This window comes from Gopherus evgoodei, chromosome 6 (genome assembly GCF_007399415.2).
Source record: "Gopherus evgoodei ecotype Sinaloan lineage chromosome 6, rGopEvg1_v1.p, whole genome shotgun sequence".
Taxonomy (NCBI): Eukaryota; Metazoa; Chordata; order Testudines; family Testudinidae; genus Gopherus; species Gopherus evgoodei.
The window spans coordinates 86,538,253-86,555,313 of NC_044327.1; the positions used below are offsets into that span (position 1 = coordinate 86,538,253).

Below are 17,061 nucleotides of genomic sequence, written 5' to 3' on the forward strand. Positions count from 1 at the left end.
GATGTCAAACTCATTTTTCAAAAGGCTGATTTCCATTTTAATTATAAATTTAGGACCCTTGGTCCTCAGCAGAACTCCTACTGATGTCACTGGGAGCTCCGCAACAAGATCAAAAGTAGGATATGGCAGGATGGATTTGATTTAAACCATGATTTAAATCACTAGTCAAGAAGACTCGATTTAATCATGGATTTCTACATAAAAATGCATTCTTGTTGGTTGTTATAACCTTAATACGTATTCTTCACAACTCAGAGATAGATGTAGGTTTCATTTTTAGAAGGTACACACTATACATTTTTAAAGTACTTTATTTTGAAAACTTTTCAGATTAGTTTTACAGCTATATCAGAAAATGAATGATTGTTTGGTTATTTCATTTATCAAAGGTAATTGAAGCAGATATTTATGAAGTTAGTGGGAGGTGAACTATCTCCAATTCAACAGGTTAATCATTAATATTTGGAGGATTTTCTTGCCATGCTGTATTAGGAGGAAGACATCACCAGACAGACATTTAAATTGTTTTATTTAACTAAAACAACAATGTTATGTATTATGGATTTTTTTCTTCAACAGCAAACATATTTTAACAAAACAAGCATATGAATTTTTGAATTTAGTTAAACATTCAAGTTTTTTAAAATCAGGTTTGTTTTTGTTAAAATTGTTTAACTAAAATAGTTAATGATTTTTATTTTATTTTTTTTAAAAACCAAAAATTAAATAGACTATGTCAGCCAGGTCAACGTGAGAAACTTAAAATATTTGCTTCCGCAGCTAACTCAGTAGTCTTCCAGATTATGAATAAACAGGAAAATGAAGGTGAAAAGAAAAACAAGCTTTCCTGCTTTTTCAGGTCCCAGACGATTTCTCAATTTGGAACAAATTAGTCCAAAGGAAGAAAATATTCTTTCAACATCAGCAGAAGAAGCTACTGCTGTTAAAAGCAAGATTATCACTTCAACAGTCTCTGAATCCAAGTGCTTAAGTGACTTCCACCAGTTCACTGGTGTGACTTTAAACATCTTTAAAACATCATCAGCAAACATATATTTCTTGAATGGTTCACCGTTAGCTCTGAAGTTTATTATAGTTCACATTATGGAGGGGTGATTGGTGGATGTGCATGTCATAGCCATGCAACTCCTCTTCTTCAGCAGTTAAGGTTTGACCCTGGTACCGAGTATTGAGAATATTTGCAAGAAAATGAGCTGGAGATAGTGCTTGTCCCATTCATTTTTGTAATTTAACTCGGTCATTGCATATTTCTCTTTAAGATCTCACTCAGTTCCTTCCAAATTTCAACAGTGTCAGCAACAAAACAGCTATTTCCCTGCATTTTGTTCAAGGCTATAGAAATAGGCTTCAGGATACTCAGCATGTGTTCAACTTTTCTCTTAAGCCCAATGTTGAGAACTTTGGCTATGACAGTGCTATCTATTTTTTTGTGATTTTGTTCACAGATAGTCATTTAAGTCGCATTCTGTATCACTCAGTGGGAAAATATTCTCACCTTTAGCACTACTGCTATTTCTGTCCTATGTTTCTTGTCCATCTCCATCCTCTTCTGTTTCTCTCCTCTCTTCATCTGCATTTCCTCCCATGCATCAAGTCCTAGTTCTCATCCCCTCTTGTGGGTTTCACTCTCACCACTTCATATTATACAATGATCAATTGTGAAATAGTTAACGAAGGCATGAAATCTCATAGTTAAGATTTAAAATTAACAGTTCAGTGTCATTAAAAGGGGTTGGGGTCATTCACACCACTCATTGCCTCTGTGCTAGGCTACCTGTTGTTTCAGGAAGACCACTCTGAATCAGTTATACTCAGTTCTCCTTTGGATGACTGTCATTATAAATAAATATTAAAATTCTGTAAATTTTAATTGTTAATAAATTTGGAAGTTCCAACATGGCAGTGGGGAGCACAGGCCACTAGCTGTATGGAAGTGGGAGATCACCCTGCAGCTCTCCCTGGACACATGAAGCTGCACCCAACCCTGACACAGCACAAGGGCTGGGCCTGCCCCAGAAATACCCCGGGGCCTTGTCCATCTGCACCAGGCATGAGCAGGCAGGCTCAGCCCAGCAGGATCCAAGTGTGGAGGGGCTTGGTGTGGGGTGAGAGGGTTCTGGGTGGGGCAATCTGGGTTTGGGTGGCTCAGTGGGGGACCAGATGGGGGGGGATCTGGATGCACAAGGGCTCATTGGGGGCATAGGCGCTGACTCCGTGGGTGCTCCTCTGTAGCACCCCCATCAGCTTCCACCTTCCCCACAGCACCTCCCACCTCGCTGATCAGCGCCTCCTACCTCCCTGCGCCTGTCAGGTCTTTCATGGTGTGCAGGAGGCTCTGGGGAGGAGGAGTGAGGGCAGGGTGTGCTCAGGAAAGGTGGAGAAGAGGCAGGGCATGGGTGGCACCTTGGGGGGAAGGGGTGGAGTGGGGGCATGGGTGGCACCTTGCTGGGGAAGATGGAGTCCCATGCTTCACTGCACAGCTGGGACTAGCAGCTGGGCCTGGCGCGGAGTAGGAGCCACCAGCCGGGATGTCCCCAGCTCTGCAGTGATTTACCTCTCCACTGGCTGCTCCAGGTGTTCAAAACAAGGTGCCCGCTTTGCTGGAGAGGGGCACATGACTGCTCCTGCGTCCCTTTACTTCTTCATCAGAAAGTCATTTTTGTGCAAGGAAGCAAAGAAATCTGTGAGGGGACATGAATTCTGCACACACATAGTGGCACAGAATTCCCCCAGGAGTAGTTAAGGCCTCAAACATTTTTTTTTAAACGAAAGATCATGCTTGACTGACACTTAAAATTTAGGTCAACGTAGCTACATCACTCAGGGATGTGAAAACTTCACCACCCTTACATAACTATGCTGATCTATGTTTCTGGTCTTGCTACTATTACTTGGGGAGGTTGTGTTCCTACAGCAATCGAAAATCCCCTCTCACCAGCGTAGGCTGTATCTATTTTACGGGGTTATGTTAGGATGCTGCAGCCCTGCAGCTATGCCAATATAGTTCCTGTAGAGAAGACATACACTTAGGGCTTGTCTTCACTGCTGGGGTAAGTTGACGTAAGTTACGCTACTTAAGTTACAAAGCTTAGGTCGACTTACCCCGACGTCTTCCCTGTGCTGCATTGACGGGAGACACTGTCAGGTTGACTTACCTTACCCTTCTCGGGGAGCTGGACTACTGGAGTTGATTGGAGAGCGCGCTGCTGTCGATTTAGCTGATCTTCACTAGACTCACTAAATCGACACCCGCTGTATCAATTGCAGCAGCATTGATTTCCCCAGTAGTGAAGACCAACCCTTAGGCCAGTGGTTCTCAACCTATTTACCATTGTGGGCTGCATATGTGGCCCACAATGTGTTATGTGGCCGCATCCAATACTACATATATGGCCCTGAGGATGTCTCATGGGCTGCAGCTTTGTGCAGATTGCGCCACAAGTGGCCTGCTGGCCGCAGGTTGAGAACCAGTGTTTTAGGCTATGTCTACGCTAGAGAGCTTATGCCTGTGCTCCTGTAAGATCTCCCATGTAGCCGCTCTATAGTGACAGGAGAGAGCTTTCCCATTGACATAATTAAACTGCCCCCAACAAGAGTGTCTCCATCTAACAGAGCTTTCCACCCTGCCACTTCTTTCGGTGTAACTTTTGTCATTCAGCATGTGTTTCTTTCACACCCTGAGCAACAAAAGTGCTAGTGTAGTCATAGCCTATGAGTCTTCAGAATTTGAATGGGCTACATAAATACATAAAATGGGCTAGATCTTGCCTGTGGGCTAGGTGTTTGACACCTGATTACTAAAATATATATTACAAATAAGTGTTCCTGTACTCTGGGGGGAAAAGTTTAGCTGACTAGAAGTAAACTAAAACTGACTAGAACTGAACTGAAGGTTTCCCATTTCAGTGATGTAGTACACTAAAATATCTTATTATGGCTCAATTTTGTGGAAACAAAATTAGAAGAGGAGTTTCTGGAGGGGGGAGAGGAATAATTTGTTTGCTTGTGAAAGGCTGCTAAAATTGAAGATTGCATCAATAATGGAAGTCAGTGGGCCGGAGATCAAGAATGATTCTACAGTCCAATGGTTAAAGCATCTATTTGGGAGGAGGGAGACCTAGGACTAATTCCTCTGCTCCAATGACTCTTTCATTTTCTAGTATCAAAAGGGTAGCTATGTTAGTCTGGATCCGTAAAAAGTGACAAAGAGTCCTGTGGCACCTTATAGACTAACAGACATATTGGAGCATAAGCTTTTGTGGGTGAATACCCACTTCATCAGATGAATGTCATTTTCTAGTTACAGTGGAAACTTCAACAGGAGAGATGGAGGGAACCCTCTCCCCATCAGAAAAACCCAATAGCTCAGTGGTCAGAGTTAGACCTTGCTTTGTTCAAATCCTCCCCCTCATGTTGTCTGAGGGAGGAATTGAACCTGGATCTTCCACATCCCAGATGAATGCTCTAATCAATGGGCTAAAAGTTATAAAGTGGATACCACTATCACTTGTTCCTCCTCTGGCTGTTTGGGTAGTGTGGGATGCCTAACTTATTCTTATGTGAAAAGCCTTAGGTCCCTAGGCCATCTGGCTCCATTTGTGGATCACTGAGCAGCAATATACACCTACCTCTGAGAGGGGGTGCTGGTTAGAACCCCCCCATCTCTCATTGGCTTGCTTAAGCGACTTCTCACCTAAAGGATCACATCCCTTGATGGATAGGGGCTTAGTCCCTGCTGCCACTGTTCAGAATATACTCTCCTGCATAACTGCGGTGTTTTCAGGTCTGTGGGGCTATTGCTACTGTTGCTGTCTCAGGTTTTGGGAGTGTTGCTATCACCCTCTGGGCTCTATGGGGTGGAATGTGTATGAGGGTGCTGCCGAGGAAAGCGCTGAGTGACCGTCCGTCACTCTCTGCTGCTGGACATTGCGCTGATGTGGATCCATTAATGCCTGATAGATCATGGGGTTTAAATCGATTGTTTTATTGATCCTCTCACGCTGTGTGTGACGCACCTGGAGCTTGAGGCAAGCGGCTGCGGTGGCTGGTGCCGCCGGCGGAGGCAGAAGGGCTGAGCCGGCCGGGTGGACTGGCGGTGGCACGGCGGGCGCTAAGACCCGGGGGGACGCGTCGCTCTTAGGACCAGGCTGCAAATTCGGCGTGAGTGACTCAGTCCGCTCAGCGCGCGCACGCACGCACAGCAGGCGGCGGTGGCTGGGGCTAGGAGCAGGTCAGTGCTGCTCGCCTTGGTCTGCCACAGCTCTATCGGGGGAGGCCGCAGCGCGCGCGGGTCCGCCGCTCGGTACGTACGTGCGCGCGTGCTGGGGCGAGAGCGGGCCGCGCTCCGGGCGCAGCCTCCCCTCCGCTGAGGCCTGTAGCGCTAGTAACCGCGGCCGCCTGTGTCTGTGTTTTGCAGCGACCCAAGATGGAGTACGAGTGGAAACCCGACGAGCAGGGGCTCCAGCAGATCCTGCAGCTGCTCAAGGAGTCGCAGTCCCCGGACACTACCACGCAGAGAGCAGTGCAACAAGTATCCTTGGCCGGGGCCTACCGCGGAGCCGGGGCCGGGGTCGCTGCGTGCTGCGCGGAGGCCGAGCCAGTCAGGCGCAGTTGAGCGCTGGTTGCTGTTTCCACGGGTTCTGGCTCCGCGTCTTCCTCAGCCCTGGGGAGGAGGGGAGGACGGACAGGGGCTTCCCGGGTTTGCGGAGCCGGGGCGTGGGCGTGAGGGGCGCGGCGAAGTTCCCGAGGAAGGGGCGAGGGAGCGGTGGCTTCTTCGGGTTTCAGGCCCCGCTTAGTGGGGAGGGAGCCGCCACAGCGCTACGAGCGGCTGGAGAGGCCAGCGAGCCGGGGGCGCTGTTGGCCCAACCCCCGCCCAGGTACTGAGGTGGGCGGCCGTGGCGCGGGGTTTGAACCGCCGAGGGAACCCGTGGGCGGTAATGTTACCCGCATCCTACTCCTGGCCTCCGGCCCGAGCACCTGTTGCAACCCGGGAGCTAAGTGGCGCTTTTCTTTTTAAAGCCTGGGCCGGGCCATGCCGCTCTGGTATCTGCCACTTTCCCGGGTTACCCCACGCTGGGCCTCTACCAGCCCCCAGCTGCAGCAGCGCGGGGCTCGCCTTCCCGGAGTGCTCCCCGCGCCCTACGGCCGTGCACAGGCCTCTTTCCATAGAGGGCTTGGGTGGATCCCGCCAACAGGGTTGGGGGCAGGCTGGACATAGGGTTTCCTAGTTGAGAAATGCTGCTCCTCCCCTAGCCCTGACTGATGAGGCTAAACTCTGTGATGTCTCTAGTCTGCTTTTTTCTCGGGAGTCAGCCGTGGGAGGAGGCTCCGGTCGCTCATTTAGCAGGACGTGGTATTAGCAGCTCTGTCAGAGTGCCTCTATCTTTTGTGTATGTGTGGTGGATGTGGGCTGAGAGGGGCCCTGTTACATGTCCTAGTCCTTTTATAGAGAATGGAACAAGCATAATCTGGTGGTGGTAGTAGCTGGCAAGTGTATTTCCATTGGCCTCTTCAATCTATAGATGAAAGTTCAGGTTTTCCACTGTGAAAACAGTACTGCTTGCAAGGAAGAGTTTTGAAAGAGTGAATTGTTATATGACTAAACCATGGAAGGTAACCTGTCAAGGGAAAATGAATTTTTGTTTTTCTTGGATTCTTTTTGCCCTGCTTCTATTTTTATATTAGCAGTTCTGATTTTGTGCACTCTGAAAGTCTCCGATGATGATGGAGTGACTAGTCAGACTAGCTAAACTTTGGGCAGGAAAATGTTTTTGTTAAAGATTCATCCTCCCCTTCTCCTTTCATGAAGATACAAATACTAAAACATCTAGGAGGTCCTTCAGGAAAAAAAACAAGTAGACATAGTTGATATTCTTGATACTTTCAAGGTATCAGATTTAACTTCCACTTTCTGCACTCTTTCTCCCCACCTCCAAAGAACTGGTTTCTTCAAGGCTTTATGGTCAGATTAAGAATACTTCTAATTTTATTTATAAGTTAAATGTAGTTTATTTCAGGTTCTGTCTCCCTTTTTGAACTCATGTGGTTTTTATAAATAAGGCCAAGATTTTGTCATGGATATTTTTAGTAAAAGTCACAGACAGGTCACGGGCAATAAAGAGAAATTCACGGAAGCTGTTGGTAACTTCTACTAAAAATATCCGTGACAAAATGGGGAGCTTGTCTGCAGGGTCCCCACACTGCTTGTGGCTTCTGGGGCCTGCTCTGGGGTCCCCACGGTGGCTGGGAGCTTTGGGGTCCCTCCACTTCTGGCCTCCGTGGGTGGCAAGGGAACTGACTTCCATGACATCCATGAAAAAATTGTAGCCTTATTTATAACTGCATTTTTCCATTTTAAGATGTTTCATTTCTCCCCTTTTGCTGTGTGAAAGACCGACACACAAATGGGAAACTGTGCATTTGACAGTACTCTGAGTATAAAGTAAACCTCAAATTTAAAATAGAGAATTTTTAGTCTTTCAGTTACCATAATCATGTTGGTTAACAATAGATTTAAATTGTGGTTTTTAAGTTGTCTCCTTGATTAATAAGGTATTTTTAGATTATTAAAGGGATACTATCTTGTTCTACTTGTCTCAATTTCTAAATTAGTTTAAAAACAAACAAACAAAAAAAAAAACCCTCTCCCCCAAATAAGTCTGATAGCATATTTCTATAAACTTAAATTTCTGTTGCAGTGTTCTTAAACAGTTGTGTTGGTGAGTGGCATCCTGAAAAATGAAATGATTAGAAGCTGACTAAACAAAAGTGAAAGCCATCAAGCTGAGAAATGCTAAGCAAATAGCATAATAGTGATAAGTAAATGTAATTTTAACTACCAAAGATACTAGTGCAGTCTTAAGACGACTTGACTGCATCCCATATTTGTAACTTTTTGTCATTCTAGATGTTTGATGAAGGATGTAATCAAAGGGAACTTTCATATGCTGAATGCTCCCAATCAGAAGGGAAATCAAAGATATCTAATGTATAACTTATTTTAATTTTTTCCATTTAGGTTTCATTTCTTTTCATTCAGTTTTCTTAAAATGACATTAGTAGCTGTCTGCTGTGCTGTGACACTCCAGCATATGCCATACAGGTCTGTCGCATCTTACGCTGAGGTTACGTTCCGCAGTCAGCACGTAAAGCAAAAATCGCGTAAAGTCAGAATTACGTTGAGTGTAGTGGTGGGCAAAATCGCCTGCGCTACAGGTACAATATTAAAATTATTGTTTTTCTCTTTTTGTTTTTTGCCGACTGCATAAAGCTGAAATCACACATGTTAAATGCGCATAAGATGCGACAGACCTGTACCTTAAATATGTACTCTGCTGGTGTTGGCCCTAGTAAGTGGCGGATTTTTACTGTTTTTATTATATGATGCAGTTTTGAAAAAACCTCTTTTAATATAACTTGTGGAACAGTGCTATATAACAAAAATGCCACTTGATACATTTATGGGCCTGCTTCAGCAAGTCACTGAGATTGCTGTCCTATCACAGCATGATGCTTAATCATGTGGTCCAGTGGGACATGAGCCAGCTGCTACAAACTTAAGACACTTTAAATTGATTTTTGTTTTCTTATTAATATGGGCTGATTGCCCTTGTTGCTCTTGAGTTGGACATTCAGACGCATGTAACTAAATTAAACACAGGTCATGTTAAATGTTAAAATGCCTTTTAAAATACAAAGTTAGTTGTAGGCTTGAAAGGCTTATTTGATGCAGGGTCATATTATATACACCTGCAATAAAACCTAAAGGGAGTGGGAGGACCCAAGAATCTGACAGTGCTGCCAACTTAGCTACTTTGTCACTAAATTGTGACTTTTTGGTTTCCCTAGTGAGAAAATAAGTGTCAGTGACTAGTGACAAATCTAACAACTTTCACTGCCAATTACAGTGACATTCAGAGGAAGAAGTTACCAATATGTATAGTCATAAAATATTCCCAAACAGCTCAATAGTGTGAATAAAATCCATTCTACCAAGTCAATGTTGTTATTGAACATGTCCTTGGAAGGAATCACATTCCAGGGCTTCTTGGGTTGAGATCACTATAAACTGCAGGCAAGGAAAAGACGTTTGTGGAGGCTAATTAAGTACTTTGCTAAAGCCGAATGCACTTTGGAGAGAGCAGCACATTAGCCAGGGCTTGTTTTTACCCAAATGTGTTCTTTCTTACTGCTCTGTAATAGGTAGTATACCCTAATGAAGTGGGCTGGGCAAGGGAGCCAGGTTAGCCAGTGAGAGAGCTGCACTGATGGAAGATGGGGTGGGATGAGACAGCACTGTGTATTTCAATGGTGCAGGGGAGTGGTCATGGCTTCTCCAGGGATGAAGCCCTTACTACAGGATCAGAGGTGGCGCTAGCTTGATTTTGCTTCCCCTTTACACCTTCTCCTGGTTTGTCATAGGGATTAGCTGCCCAGCTGTTTTGAGATATGAAACCCTGGAAGTGGGGAGTACGAGCCCTGGCTAGCTGATTTATTCATTTTATTTTTATTTTTATTTTAGATTAAATCTACTTTCTTGGCTCCCTGCAGCGCTGAGCTCAGGTCAATGCCCTCTTTCCCCTGGCTCTGGGCATTCTCTTTCACTAACCTCTTGATTCAAATCCAGGCTGGCAAGAAAGGGAGGCTCAGCTGAAATTAACCAACCCCAGCCAACCTGGCTGCCCTGTACAGAGCACCCTTCCCAATGAGCAGAGGGCTGCAGTTTCCTTCCTAATGAGCAGCGGGTGCTCTCCTGATGATGACAGTGTACTGGTGTAGTTGCTTCTGATGTGCAACAGAATGTAGTGAGAAGAGAGCATGGATTTTATTAACACTATTGAGCTTGTGAATGTAGTGAGAAGAGAGCATGGAATTTATTAACACTATTGAGCTTGTGAATGATTTTTTGACTGTATTTGCCTGTGTGTGTATGTATATAAAATTCTCTGGAAATTTTCTTCAGTGACATTTTTGTCTCTTTGAGTGTGTAAACAGCTGCATCTTGGCAGGAAGTCACCAGACAAACCCTCAAATGTGAAGTTGGCAACAGTCTCAAACAGTGAATGAGGAAGAAGCTGTTAGAGCTGGAAAATCCTGTGGATCCTAGGCCAGTAGCTTCAGTGTTGTTTTGGGGTTTCCACTTAGAACATCTCTTCTGGTTCTCCTTCCTGCTATGCTTGCACTGTATTTTTCGTTTTTGTTTTTATTTGCGGGGGGAACAATGCAGAGATAATAGCAAGGTTTGACTCCAGTTGATTTTTATGGTGGTTATTTCTGTAGGTTTAAAAGGGGAATGTCTCAAAATGGCTGCATCTCAACATACGTCTTAGTCCAGGGGTCAGCAACCTACGGCACACGTGCCAAAGGTGACGCGCAAGCCGATTTTGGTTGGCCCATGGGGCGGGCTGAGCTGCTCAGTCTGCTGCCGCTGTGGGGTTCCCGCTGCTGGCCCCTTGCCAGCTGGGGTCCCACTGAGCACCCCCTGCTGCCCTGGGGGAAGGAACCCCAGGCGGGCTGTGAGCCTAGCTGACAGGAACTGGCAGCCGAAATCCCAGAGCTGCGGCAGGGTGAGCAGCTCATCCCGCCGCAACTCTGGGGTTCCTGCTGCTGGCCCCTTGTCAGCCGGGATCCCCCCTGCTGCAGCCTCACTCAGCACCCGCTGCTGGTCTGGGGGAAGGAACCCCAGGCTGGCAGTGGGCTGAGACCCTGGCTGGCAGGAGCCGGCGGCTGAAACCTCAGAGGAGGGCTGGCGGAGACGCTCAGCCCACCCCTGAAACCCCAGAGCTGGGTGGGCTGACCCACTCAGCCCACTGCCACTCTGAGGTTCCATCTGCTGACCCCTTACCAGCTGGGGTCCCTGCTGCAGCCTCACTCACCTTGCTTCCAGCGCAAGCCCCTGCTAGGCAGGGCCCAGGCTTCCAGCCCTGCCAGCCGCCAGCTCCACTCACCTCAGCTGCTGATCTGGGGTTCCAGCTGCTGACCTCCTGCCAGCCAGTCATCAACTTATAACTCAGAAGCCTGTGTGCAGCTTAAAGTATCTAAATATGTGCCACCAGACATTGGAAAACTCAGCAAGGAAAAGCAAGGACAAGGATCACACTAAACTAATAAGATCTGCATTTTAATTTAATTTTAAATAAAGCTTCTGAAACATTTTGAAAACCTTGTTTACTTTACATGTAACAGTAGTTTGGTTATATATTATAGACTTTTTTATAGAGAGACCTTCTGAAAAACGTTAAAATGTATAACCGCACGTGAAACCTTAAATTAGAGTGTATACATGAAGATTCAGCACACCACTGCTGAAAGGTTGCCTACCCTTGTCTTAGTCTATGCTTATACTGTGTTGTAAGGTGCGCTGTGTAGCAGTTCTTTATCTCCGAGAGAGCTTGCCTGGGGACAGAATAAAACCACCTCCAAGCAGGGATGGTAGCTTTGTGGCCGGCAGCACAGCTCCTGGCAACAAAGTGTTGTCCACATTGGAGCTTTTCATTGTTAAAACTTTTGTGGCTCAGGGGTGTGAAAAAACATACCCACTCAGAACAAGTTTTGTTTTGTCACACCCCTGAGCCACAAAAGTTTTAACAATGAAAGTGCCAATGTAGTCAAAGCCTATGTCAAGCTAGTCTTGACTACAGTTATTTGGCTCTTGTTCACCATCTCCCACAGATGTGTAGCACATGCCTTATTAATTCTGTTACTTCAACCCTGTTTTTCCATGCAAGAGGCTTTTCCAGCATAGTTCATACTCTATTTCACAGCAAGGGAGAGATAAGGCCGTTGGTAGCCCAATCTTGTAAAGCTTTTATTTTTGAATGGAGTCATTATCTGATACAAATTAGAACTATTTATAGATATTTTTTGTCATTTCTTATTTGAAACTCTGTCATATTCAGAAACTGAATAACTACTGTCAGGTAACAGTTGCCTGTTGGGCAGATAATCATGATCATTTAGAAATCTTCTTGTGTAATTGGTTTTCTAATATAATTTAAATATAGGAGTTAACAGCATGATAATGTTGCAGACTTGCAGCTTCAGATATTTAAGTACTGTTGGTGAGTTAATCAGGGTGTGGAAATAAAAGGATTTAGCAACATGCCAAATCACTGTTGCTAGTCAAGCAGCAGTGAAATACTTGCATATTTTGAATAACTGGAAATGACAAATCCTAGAAAAACTGTAGGCCTTTGCAGTACGTTAGAATGACTCATTAATGAACACCGTAGTACTCTTTATAGCTCCTCCATGGTATTTTTGGTAATGTGTGTGTCTGCACTAAATTAAAATTTCTGCGCACAATATTTTAAAATTCTGCATATTTTTGTCAAAATTACACAATATAATCACACCATTTTCAATTATTTTGCTGACAAATGTTTTGAAATAAGTTACCAAAATAATTGAAAATGGTGTGATTATATTGTGTAATTTTGACAAAAATATGCAGAATTTTAAAATGTTGAATTTTTTGGTAAAGAATTCCCTCAAGAGTAACAGTGTTCCGTGTGGCACAAGCTGAGTGCGGGAAGCTCAGTGGAGGGGAATCTGGATGCACCGGGACTTGGTTCGGGGGAATGGGACTCTGCATGGGAGTCCAGGTGAAGGTGGCTAGGATTCAGTGTGGTTAGGGCTCAGGGAGTGGGGCTTCTGATAAAGGGGAGAGTTCAAGGGGCTCTGTGGGGGGGTGGGTTCTGGATGCAGTGGGCTCCTGATGCGGAGAGGTTTCCAGATGAATGGCTGAGGGGGAGGGTCACTGTACAGGGAACTGCTTCCCCTGTCCACACAACCCAGACCCCCCTGTACCCAACCCCCCATCCCCAGCTAAGCCTCATTCCCCTCCCCACCCCGCTCCCTCCTGCCAAGCCCCTGACCCTCGTTTTCCCCCCTCCCAGGTACAGAGCTTCCTGCAGCCAGGGGAAGTTTCTGGGGGTTGATCTGACCCAGTCATGGCTTCTTCCCCTCTTGCCCCTCCCAGCTGGGACTAAGGTCCTTGGGTGCCACAGGGGATGCCCAGACCTCCCTCTCCCAAGTGATTTATTTCTCCCTTGGCTGTCTAATCATCTGAGTTGCTGCTGACAGGAGGGGTTAGTGAGCACTGGTGCAGCTTCTCTTTGCTTCCCCACAGAAACCATTTTCTGCAAGGAAGTGAAGGGAATCTGTGGGGGAGAGGGTATTTTTTCTGCATTGCAGTGGTGCAGATTTTCCCCAGGAGTTTTATATTTTTTTTATATCTATATATGTGATGGTATACCATATAAGATGGTAAATAGGTGGTAAATATTTAATACAATATAATCCTTCCCGTGTGTGTGTGTGTGTGTGTGTACGTACGTACACACACACACACAGCATTATCTTGTATTAAATATTTACGATCTTAAGTAACCTCCCCTCTTCTCCCCCCCAAAAATGCTACAATGCCTCAGCCATTCATGCTTAAAATTTTTTTCAACCCGTAGTGCTCAATTAAGCTGCAGTTTAGGAAGCTGCTTAAGCATGTGCCTAGTATTAAGCAAGAGAGTGGTCTTGTTGAAGTCTTAAAGATCATACTTTTATGCTTCAGAGACCATACTAAGTCAGTTTCAGTGGTTTTAATGGTGAAATGCAGTATTATTTTTCAGTAAAAAATGAAAAATGTTAGACATGCTTTAATGTGTTGCAGAATGGCGGTTCAATGACTTGCTTAAAGTTGATGCTGTTCAGACTTAACCACAAATAGTACAAAGGACTCTATCTGGATGCTTAGAAGTTAATTAAGACCTCCATTTTCAAGCTGCATACAAATATTGTGCTTCAATATTAAAACTACTGGAAACTGATTTCAAATTTTTTACCCTCTACATTACGAGCTGTGCTAGCTATTTCATTGGGGAAGTTCTACACAGGAGGTCACACACACAGTAATTCCTAAACAATATCTTTTAGAAAAATATCCAACCTTGATTTAGAAATTGTCAGTGATAGAGTCTCTGTTGCAACCTGTGATAAGTTGTTCCAATGGTTAATTGCTCTCACTTAAAAAAATAATTATGCTGCTTTTTCAGTCTGAATTTGTCTAGTTTCAGCTTCCAGACATTGGATCATGTTATATCTTTTTTTGTTAGATTGCAGAGCCCATTATTAAATATTTGTTCCCTATATATACGTACTTGTAAGACTGTGATCGTCACCCTGTAACCCTCTCTTTGTTAAGCTAAATAGATTGAGCTCTTTGAGTCTCTTACTGTAAGACATGTTTTCTAATCCTTTAATCACTCTAGTGACTCTTCTCTGAGCCCCTTCCAATTTATCTACATCCTTCTTGCATTGTGGACACCAGAATTGGACACAGTATTCCAGCAGTGGTTGCACCAGTGCCAAATAGAGGCAAAATAACTTCTCTACTCCTACTTGAAATTCTCCTGCTCATGCGTTCCAGGATCTCCTTAGCCCTTTTTGGCCCCAGAAACACACTGGGATCTCCTATTGTTCTGGTTATCCATCATGTCCCCCAAATCCTTTTCAGTGTCATTGCTTCCCGGGATAGAGTCCTCCATCCTATAAGTATGGCCTACATTCTTTGTTCCTTGGGGTATAATTTATATGTAGAAATATTAAAACGTTCTATTTTCTTATGCCCAGCTTACAAAGCGATCTAGATTACTCTGAATCAGTGACCTGTCCTCTTGATTATTTACCACTCCTCTAATTTTTGTTTTTTTCCTCTTCTAGGTAATTAATAAAAATGTTAAATAATATAGATCAGGAACAGATTCCTGTGGGACCCCACTAGAAACACACCCACTCCAAGATTCCCTGTTTACAGTTCCATTTTGATATCCATCAGTAAGCCAGCTTTTAATCCATTTAAAGTGTCATATTTTACCTTTCTAGTTACCAGACTGTCATGTGGGACAATGTCAAATGCCTATTACATCAACACTATTACCTTTTACAAACCAAATTTATAATCTCATCAAAAAAGAGATGAAGTTCATTTAACAGCACCTGTCTTCCATAAACTGATGTTGATTGGCATAAATTATATAACGCTCCTTTAATCAAGTCTCATATCACCCCCTTTATTATCATACTGAGAGGCCTATAATTACCTATGTTATTCTGTTTATCTTTTTTAAAATAGTGGCACAATGTTAGCCCAGTCTTCTGAAACTCTTAGAAATCAGCATTACTAGTCTAGGTGTCCTCAGCCAGCTCTTTTAAAAAGCTTAAATGCAAGTTATGTGGACCTACTGACTTAAAATGTCTAACATTAATAGTTGCTATTTAACATTCACCTGAGATTAGTGGAATGGAAAGAGTCTTATGTACGAGAGCATTACTTGTGTTTTAAAGGTTTGTCACTGTGGAAGTAGAGTGCTATTTGGAAGTTACAGCAATTGCACGTCTAAGTAATCAATGTCAACTTTAGTGTAATCTTTGAAACGTATATATTTTCCTTAATAACCTTACTTTTTAGAAACTGGAACAACTGAATCAGTATCCAGATTTTAACAACTACCTGATATTTGTTCTTACGAAACTGAAGTCTGAAGGTAAGCTGCTGGGTTTTTGCTTATTATAGGCATTGTCTAATGACTTTAATTCATTTGTCTAGATTTTTAGAAGTGGAGGATAGATTTAGATGCTGATGCTGCCACCAGCTCCACAGGCTGACCTATACACTTGTGTGGAGCTTTACTGACTATGGCCGTTAGGGAGCTGGGTGGTCTCAGGGGCCTGCCTGCATATTGCCAGTTGTAGGATCAAGGCTTTAGACCGGATTGCGTCCTAGCTTTCCTTTGTGGGTCGTTTCTTCTCTTCGCCCCCCCCCCCCCCCCGGATGTTAGCATCAGTGCTTCATCAGAGTAAAATTAGATCATGTAATAACCTTTCTTGTTGGAAGAAGGATGTTCAGAGGTCACAAATCAAATGAATTTCTAACAGGATTAAACCAGGTAGTCTGTGCATGCTATTAAAACCATTACATAATTTGGCATATTTAGTAGTTTCTGATGGAGAGAGAGTTTGCAATATTAGAGAAGTAGTGTTAAAAGTTTCTCTGAAGACCCCATCTACCAGAATAATTGTTCTTGGGTCTTGGTTCCTTACTGAAAGACTGTTGCAATCCCATTATTTATTAAAGATTGTTTACTCTTGTGGACAGTAAGTGTGAACCAGGTCATCTACTGGGTATAAATACTGATCTCCAAATTTACCATTCAGTTCTTTCTTGGTAATGGTGGTGAAGAAGCTAATCATTAACTATTTTTGCGTTGCTCCAATATTTCATACTGTCTCAGTGCACTCTTTTTATTTTTTAGTGTCCTTTCCAGTCAATCTTAATTGTCAGTCCAGTTCCTTAATTTGTGAGGTCTTTCCTGCAAGTGTTTTGAGGGCCTTCTCCAGTAACTGCCTTGGCAGTGTTTTTTTTTGTTTTGTTTTGTTTTTTTTTTGCATACTGTGACATGTTTCAGCTCTCTATCACCATTTTGGCTTGTCCTTGCCTTTATTTTTGTGGGAGCTTCAGCAGTTCTCCCTTGGAGCTCTTCCTCTGAAGTTTTTTCTGGCTCTTCCAAGTATACTGGCACCTAACTCAGTGTGCTTCAGCAATTTGTGTTTTTTCAAATGCACATTTCTTGGTGCATCAAGCATTTGCTTGATGCTAAGTTCAAATCAAGGTTATACAAAAAAAGTAAGTTGTCTTGGCTTCTGCTTTTTTGTATTTTGGTGGTGGTGGGGTGTATGCCTTCAAGAGTGAAGGAAGGCATCTACTGTGATGTGTGGGGGTATCACTACATGTCCATATGTCACTCTGAGCACTAGCATTATAGAGAGTGGCTCCAATTCCTCCTTCAGGCAATACAGAGAAACTTCTTGAAGTCCAGCCCAAGCTCGTCCATAGTACTTTGAAGGACAAACTGAAAACTAAAGCCTGAGCCAGCCTAGATCACTGGAATGTTGGGACAGACTGCCAGCACCATCCATGCACAGACCCAGATTCCCCAGACCCTGTTCCCCACTAAACCCAGCATGATTATTTCAAAGCTGAAGTGC

General features: G+C 44.0%; 1 protein-coding gene across 8 annotated transcripts in view; it reads left to right on the forward strand.

Moving 5' to 3' along the window:
* TNPO1 (transportin 1) overlaps positions 1-17,061 on the forward strand; it is a 176,177-nt gene that overhangs the window by 25,531 nt on the left and 133,585 nt on the right. For 6 of the 8 annotated variants that reach the window (XM_030567697.1, XM_030567696.1, XM_030567698.1 and 3 more), the window contains exons 2-3: positions 5,438-5,551; positions 15,485-15,560. In XM_030567697.1, the coding sequence (XP_030423557.1) occupies positions 5,438-5,551; positions 15,485-15,560 (190 nt within the window). Of the gene's footprint in view, positions 1-5,137; positions 5,324-5,437; positions 5,552-15,484; positions 15,561-17,061 lie in introns of those variants that run through there. The other 2 variants (XM_030567693.1, XM_030567692.1) reach the window with 2 other exon arrangements.